An 8,466-nucleotide genomic window follows, 5' to 3' on the forward strand; every position below is an offset into this window, starting at 1 on the left:
AAAAGATGGTTAGGAATTAGAATTCCAGCAAAGGGTGCAGGAGTCTTCTTAAGGCCAGACAACATCTCTGAAATTAAGCAGCTGGGACAACAGGGCCCCAGGATACAATAGAAAGAGCATCAGCCTCAGAGGCAGGAGACCCAGGTTCAGGACTCAGAGTTACAAGGCCTAGGCAAACACCACTTACCATAGTCAGCATTTTTGGCTCAGGTGATAAAATTTACCAGATTATATTTGTCTGGGTCTAGTTACAGGTACTTAAAAAAGAGATTCCTGAATTAAGACTGCAGTTTTAAAGCTCTGCTTTTAATTCAGTTATCAACACACTAAGTGGATACGCTGAAGTAGGTGTAAAGGGTTACATGTATCCACAGGATGAGGATGTAAACATGGAATTAAGAAGATGTCTGAAGGTTCTTCTATCAAAGTCAGAGTTATCTCATGTCCTGTGGTCCCAAGGCCATGGCTGGCTGTACACCTACATGCTGGGCTCACATCATGGCAACTGTTTACTCTGATAACCAAGAGATTTATTTGTTGACACCATCTAAAACCAATACTAGATGCTGGTTACACAGGCAAATCAACTTTGTGAAAATTCATGAGCTGGGTACTACTGATTTAAGCACTTTCTGTAAGAATGTTTCACTTAAAAAAAAAGTTAAACACATAATAAAATAAAATGCATAAAACAATAAAAAAAATGAGTTTTGATATTATCACTCAAATTCAAAATCCCACTGCTCGCAAATCCATTTCTGTCATACTGTGATCCTATTGCACAGAGAAGAACTTTCTATAGGACTTCCATGTCTGTCAATCTTTTTTTTTTATTGTGAACTGCGTGAAGGTTTTTAGAGCAAATCAGTTTTCCATGAAAAATTCCATGCACATGGAAGCTGACTGCCACATCTTTCTCAGATGCTGGGTTTGAAGTGCTCCACCGTGGCGCTTGATCATAATATGTCTGGGTAGGGTCCCACACTCTGATCTTCTCCCTTGATGGTCCCATGGGCCTCTGCTCCTGAGCTGCAAAGTCAATCGCACCCCTCCTTTTGCTACAAAATGTTCACCTTTACATTTCCAACCCTCACAGTCAGTCCTGATAGCAATTATTCACTATTGTGCCACATGAGTAAGCTATCCCCATCGTCTTTCATCAGCACAATAAGTTTAATATGACTGGAGCTGAAACAATTGTGGAAAGATATGAAGCTAATAAAATACATATAATCAGTTTATGAAAGGTCTTGTTTATTAAACAGATGAGTTTGAGAAGGCCTTAGAAATTTTAAGCATTGGAGTTGCAGGGTCACGTTTGTGTTTTAGAGATATAACACAGGGGATGGACCAGTTAGGTAGACATTTGGGCTATGCAGATAATTTAAGCAGTTACATTTTAACATTCAAGGTGAGAGAAGATGAAGTCCGCAATGCAATGGGAATAGAGAGGCCTGAAGAGGAGCTTTTGAGTTAGAAGGAATATTTGCAGAACTTGGTAATAAGCTGATTCTTTGGTTGGAAGGAGGATGAGAAGAGAGAGGCATGCTAGAAGATGAAAAATTGAAGATTATGCAGTAGTTCCTTTCTTGGATAACTATTTGAGGTTAACTCTCTGGTGTGGCACTTTGGGTTAATGCTCTGGACTGCGTGGTCAGTTTGAACTGCAAGGTTCAAGCTCACCATCCACTCCTTGGAAACCTTTACAGGATCGCTATGAGTTGGAACTGATTCTATGGCACTTAACAACAACAGCAACATCACTGAGTGGAGTCCTGGGGTGGTGTTGTAGGATAAGTGCCTGACTGCAAGGCCAGAGGTTCAAATCCACAAGCCTCTTCTTAGAAGCACTATATAGGGTTACTCTGAGTCAGAAGTGATTAATTTGCATTTAACAACGGTTATTGAATAAGAGAGCTCTGGTAACATAGTGTTTACGAATCGGGCTGCAAACCTTAAGGTCAGCGGTTCGAAACTACCAGCCACTCCGTGGGAGAAAGATGAGGCTTTCTACTCCCATAAGGAATTACACCCTTGGAAACCCTGTACAGGGTCGCTATGGGTCGGAACCGACTCGACGGCACTTTACAACAACAACATTGAATAAGATGAACAAGAGTAGCAGGCTAGTTTTAGTGAACTCATGGGACATTCAGATGGTGTTGTCAATGAGGCAGATAGAAATATGTTTTAGGAATTTAGATAAAAAGATTTAGGCTAGAGATATTGATTGAGAATCATTGAATTATAGTAAAGTTAACTGGGAGTTTATCTCCTTTAGAAAGATTGCTTGATAGGGCTAACATCTGGAAGCAAATAATTGGTTTCTGATAAAGAAAATCATTAAACCACCCATGGTCTGTCTACATGTAAAAATTAACACATTAAATGTTAAAACAGTTATTTACTTATGGTACACTCTTCTCTTCAAAATAGGTAAAATCACTTTGATGATACTGGAGGAAGAAAGTGATATTTTCTTGTTAATTTTTGATAGCATGCGCATATTTTCAACCAATGACGAGGTCCAAAAACTTGGATGCAAAGCCTTACATGTGCTCTTCGAAAGAGGTATTAAAAAATGTGAAATTCTTTATTTTGAGATTTATTTTTAAAAAGTCAAATAGGAAATGTAAAATATAATTATGATATTAGGAAGATATTTAAAATTATACTATTATTTAAAAATAAGTGTTGACTATCAAAGGTAGATCGTGGGATTAATTCAGAAATATTGATTGTTTTTGTTAGAGAATTTCATTCGTGACTTTTAAGTTATGTAATTGCAATAGGTTTTCTTCCATTGCTTACCAAGAAGTCATAAGGTTCATTTTGCAAATTAAATATGTGGACGCTAAGAAAGGAAGCCAAGCTTAGGCTAAGTCATCACCAGAAATTTTAGAAATTGCTAAAGGCTCTGTAATTGTAGGGTTGGCTGGGATCTTTCTGTAGTCTTTCCACTGTGACTTGATGAGGAAATGGAGGATTCCAGAGGTGAAGTGAGCAATCTGCCCAAGGATAGACAGCTAGTAAGTTCAGTCACCACTGTTTTCTGAGAGCCCCTTTTGTGTCATTATGAGTGCTAATTGTGCTAGGGGTTGAGGTAAACCTCACTTATGAGGGCCATGTGTCTCTATTAGCCACCGCTTTAGGTGTGGCAGTGCCTGGAATGGGATGCTGCTGTTGTTCATTGCCGTTGAGATGCCTCAGACTCATGGTAACCTTATGTACAACAGAAAGGAACGTTGCCCTTTTTTGTGCTATCTTTGTGATCTTGTGACAGAGTGGAACTTCCCCTAGGATTTTCTAGGAGTTCTGGTGTGGCGCCATAGGATAAGCACTAGACCTCAACCCCAGTTTGAACTGTAAGATTGGTGGTTCATACTCACCAGCCTCTCCTTGGAAACCCTATTCAGGGTTGCTGTGAGTCAGATCTTTATGGGAGTAGATCACCAGATCTTTCTCCTGCAGCGCTAGTGGTTTAAGGTTGTTGTTGTTAGGTGGTTAAATAGATACAAACATTTGGTTAGCAACCAAGTACTAAACTTTTGCAGAAACAGGGCTCCTTAAACAACATATGGAGAATGACAGCATGTTAAGGAAAAGATGGATGAGGAAATGGATGAAGGGAAAATAATATGAAGCTATGTTAAATTTGCTGCTTCAGATCTTGGATCTTTGCAAAGTGGTGAGCCAGAAATTTAGCTCTGAGCCTACTATCTGACAGAGATAAGCCATAAAAGTTTCTTGAGATAAAAAAGAAACCTATTAAGGCAATTGGTCTCATGGGAGACTTGAGAAAATCCTCCCTGGGTGAGATGATAATGTACACCCATCTTACAAAGAATACAAAGGGCGTTTCAGTGAAAGCAACTCTGTGGAAGTGAGAACAGTGTGGACCTGGGTACCCAGCTCTCTGGTGATCAGGCTTGATGAAGAAGAGAATTGACTGTGATTGTGGAATGGGTGAACTGCATGTTCTTCAGACTCTCGTCTATAAATGGCATTTCTTGTAACAAAGCTTTGATAACCTCAAGATGGATTGTGAGGCTGTATGTTCTGGAAGTCCTGAAGTGCAAATTTTTGTGTAGAAGTTTAGGGGCAGATTTTTAATTGCAGAAAAAGGGCTGATATCACTTTCTCACCAGTATTTTTGAGACCTTCCAAATTTTGTGGATGTGGCCCAGAGAATGTAAAAAAGAAGAATCTTATTCAAGAAAAAAAAATAACCAGTGCTTAGAGTTCTAATATGACAAACGTAGAGCAGAAAATTTTCTGACTTTTCCTGGAGAAGCAATTTCCCCAGGATTTAGTGGCAACTGTAAAAGATACTTTTCAAAATTTGAAAGTATATGAAAATTGTTTCATAAAATGTTTCATGATATCCTTAATTTACTAGAATAATCCATTTAATGTTATATTTATGGACATATTGGTATGAAAAGAGGAAAATGAATGTAGATCATTGCTTAGAAACTCACAAAGAGCGCTGCATTTTGTACCATTTTTGTTAATGTCATCCTTAGGCTAGACCAAGTTTTATGCCATCTTTATGAAGTTTCCTAAAGATTTACACCCTCGGAAACCCTGTACAGGGTCGCTATGGGTCGGACCCGACTCGATGGGCACTCAACAACAACAACAACAACCATTAAAATGACTCCAAATGGAAGTCATTGGCTTGATCAAAAGCCTTTTATTATAAGAATTAACAAAATTTGTGATGTTTGATGGAAAACCATTAAGGACAGAATATTTTTAAGTATAATGTCTTGTCATTTTCAATTTGTATCTTTTGAATGAATACATTACATTCCAGTTAGCGGAGCTGTTCTTCACAGTCTCCTAACAAGCCCCTCCCTATAAATTTTTATAATCTGTTAATTTCCAGTCCACAACATTTTTAGTAACTGTTCAGTGTTCTGTAGAATCTTCCAAATCAAATTATAAATCAGTTTACTTTCTGGAAGCTGTTTGGTAACTAACATTTTTACATTTCAAAATATTGAGTCAGAAGGAACCCTGGTGGCGCAATAGTTTAGTGCCCGACACCTCAGCAATGTCTCACTCCTTGGGAGAAACAAACTGATTATGTGTATTGTACAGATTAGGAAACACAATGGAGAACTTCTATCCTGTCCCGTTGAGTCTCTATGAGTCGTAATTGACTCCATGAACACAACAACACATAGAAGTAGCACAGTGGTTAAGTGCTTGGCTATTAACTAAAAAAACAAACAAAAATTGTCTGTTCAAACTACCCGGTGGCTCTGTGGAGAAAGACTTGGTGACAGGCTTCCATAAGGTTATAGTCAAGAAAACCTGTGGGAGAGGCTATGAGCCAAACACTAACTAAATGGTCTCCAACTAAATTATCTTAATTCAAATAGTTTCATTTTTGATATTATAAAATTCTTAGGAAAGGATTTTATTAAAATATATTTTATTTATGCATATTAAAGTTTCTGTGTTTCATGCAGCTATCATGAATATTTTATTTGTGAATAATTAAAAAATCATATCATTTTTAAGCTTGGTCAATATTTTGTCTCTCAATTTTAGTTTCAGAGGAGCAACTAACTGAATTTATTGAGAACAAGGATTATGTAATATTGTTGAGTACATTAAAACATTTTAAAGATGAAGAGGAAATTGTGCTTCATGTACTTCACTGTCTACATTCTCTAGCAAGTCCTTGTAAGTAACCTATATATATATGATTTCTTGTTGTACCTGACAAACTATAGTGTATCTTTTTGTGTTTATTTAAAAATACTTTTCTTATTTAAAAATTTATGGACATTACTCCCATTCATTTAATTAAGTTATATTTAATGAGACTCTAGAGGCCCTGGTGGTATAGTGGGTTACCTGTTAGCTGCAAAGTCAGCAGGTCTAATCCACCAGCCATTCTGAGGGAGAAAGATGAGACTTTTTATTCCTGTAAAGAGTTACAGCCTCAGAAATCCTGTACAGAGCCACTATGAACTGGAAACAACTTGATGGCACACAGGTTCTCTATGAGTCAGAAACAACTTGGTGGCACACAACTAGTTGGTCCTTTGTTTGGAGCTGAGGAAATAGTAGGAAGTATACACTTTCTTTAAGGAGCTCTGGTAGCGTAGTGGTTATGAATCGGGCTGCGAACCGCAAGGTCCGCAGTTCGAAACTACCAGCTGCTCAGCAGGAGAAAGATGAGGCGATCTACTCCGTAAAGATTTACAGCCTCGGAAACCCTGTTCAGGGTCGCTATGGGTCGAAACTGACTCGACGGCACTTAACAACAACAACATACACTTTCTTTGCCTTTTTAGAGCATATACTCTCAGAAACACCCTTGTCTTCTTATTATTAGATAGTGTGCCTTCAGAAAGAAGAAAAGATCTAATTAAAACAGTGGTTTCCGAGGCAATCTGCTGGATGAGTATAAGTCAAGGCAGAGAGGCAAACTCAGAAGGTTATTGGAACTAGTTTTTTGGGATCCCAAGGGGCTACACTTGGTAGACCTTTTGAAGGACACAGAACAATCACGGGGGCTTATTATGAAGAATTTTAAAGAAAATTGAAAACTGTATTATGTAGCATGGGCTCTTCTAGGAAAATTTCATTGGGGAACTACAGCTCTTGTTTTCTTCCTTCAGACTTCTTTTTGTTTCCCCAAACTCAAAGAACTTTAAAAAGGAACACAGTGTGAGTCTTTTCAGGATGTCAAAACTGCAAATGACATAGTATAAATTGAGGAGCACAGAATTCTTCAGGGAAGAGTTAGAGAGATGGAAACACTGTCTTCAGAAGTGTTTGGTTTAGATAGAGAATATGTCAAGAAACAATAGATTCATTTTTGATGTTTTTGTTTAATAAAGGCTTATATGATTTTGCTATAGGGCTTTTTGATTTATCCTTGTATGTACATATTCTGCATCTATTTTGGTGACGTAATATGGGGAAGAGTAAGGGAGAAATCAGAAGGTTTTAGGATGAGGCTAGAGACAGAACAAGATCCCAAAGGTCCTAAAAGGCCACATGACGACAAAGTTTATTATGATATCTGTTTAGCATTTTAGTGGAACTTGGAAATCTAGCCACTTTTTCACCAATGAATTACAGTGGAATCTGAGAGCAGGAAGTGCAGTTATCTAGGCAGTAGGCTGCTAGATGCAAGCTTGCTGGCTCAAAGCCCCCAGCTGTCCCATGGAAGAAAGATGAGGCTTTCTGCTCTCGTAAAGATTTACAGCTGTGGAAAATCTAAAGAGGGACACTCTGAGTCAGAATGAACTCCATGACAGTGGCTCAGTATGAATGAGTTGGAATCAAGTCAATGGCAGTGGGTATGTGTGTTTGTTTGTTTTTGCCTTGTTTTCGGGCAAGTTTTGGCCTTTGAGAGGATCCTGCTTTACCACCTTTCTGTCGCTCTCTATTAGTGGAAATGTTTGTGCTTCACTTTCTGAAAGGACTCTGCCTTATACACATTCTAGTTTTCACAGGTTTTACTGTACAAAAAATGATCAATTTGCTGTGAATACTGCCCATGATTGTCAATGCGCTAAAATAATGCTTCAGAGTGTTACCTTTTAGAAAGTATACATTCACATTTGGTATTACATGCATTACCTATTTGGGCTAGTATATAATATACTTATGCATTATCTAGAATATTTTCTACTAGGAATCCCTGGGTAATGTAAGTGGACAAACTCTTGACTATTAGCTACAAGGTTGAGGATTCAAACTCACTCAGAAGTTTGAAAGACAGGTCTGACGATCAGCTTTCACAGCCTTGAAACCTACAGAACAGTTCTACTCTCACAGACCGGGTCCCCAAGAATCTCAGTATACCTGACAGCAGTTAATCACAACAATAGTATTTCAGTCCTCACACCTGTGAATTCATTGTTGTGAGAATTAGTGAGTAAATAATGTGAAGAACATAGAACAGTACTTGATATATCGTAAGTGATGTTTCATTATTGATAGCTAGTGTATTGGTTTCCTAGACTGCTGTAAAAACCTACCATGAATCTGGTGCTTTCAAACTGCAGAAGTTTATTTTTTCGCAGTTCTGGAGGCTAGCAATCCTCAGTGTTATACTCTTTATGAAACCTGTAAAAAAGACTCCTTCCTTGGCGCTTCTAGTTTTTGATAGTTATCAACACAATCCTTAACCTTTCTTGGCTTGTGGCAGGATCACTCCAATCTCTACCTCGATCTTCACAAAGCCTTCTCCTATGTGTGTCCATATTTCTCTTCTTCATATAAGGATACCAGTCACATTAGATTACTGCCCACCCTAATTCAGTATTACCTCATCTGAACTTGATTCCGTCTGAAAATACAGTTTCTAAATAAGGTCACATTCACAGGTATAACTGTGAAACTTCAACATAAATATATGTGGTCTTCCTTATTCACTGTTCAGCTTTCACATGCATATGAGGTTATTGAAAATACCATGGCTTGAGTCAGATG

At 38.1% G+C, this 8,466-nt stretch overlaps 1 protein-coding gene across 1 annotated transcript in view; it reads left to right on the forward strand.

Moving 5' to 3' along the window:
* LRRK2 (leucine-rich repeat kinase 2) overlaps positions 1–8,466 on the forward strand; it is a 254,242-nt gene that overhangs the window by 12,852 nt on the left and 232,924 nt on the right. The window contains 2 exon segments of the mRNA XM_006865300.1: positions 2,437–2,571; positions 5,563–5,697. Of these exon segments, the coding sequence (XP_006865362.1) occupies positions 2,437–2,571; positions 5,563–5,697 (270 nt within the window).

Source organism: Chrysochloris asiatica, unplaced genomic scaffold (assembly GCF_000296735.1).
Source record: "Chrysochloris asiatica unplaced genomic scaffold, ChrAsi1.0 scaffold00077, whole genome shotgun sequence".
NCBI classification, from domain to species: Eukaryota; Metazoa; Chordata; class Mammalia; order Afrosoricida; family Chrysochloridae; genus Chrysochloris; species Chrysochloris asiatica.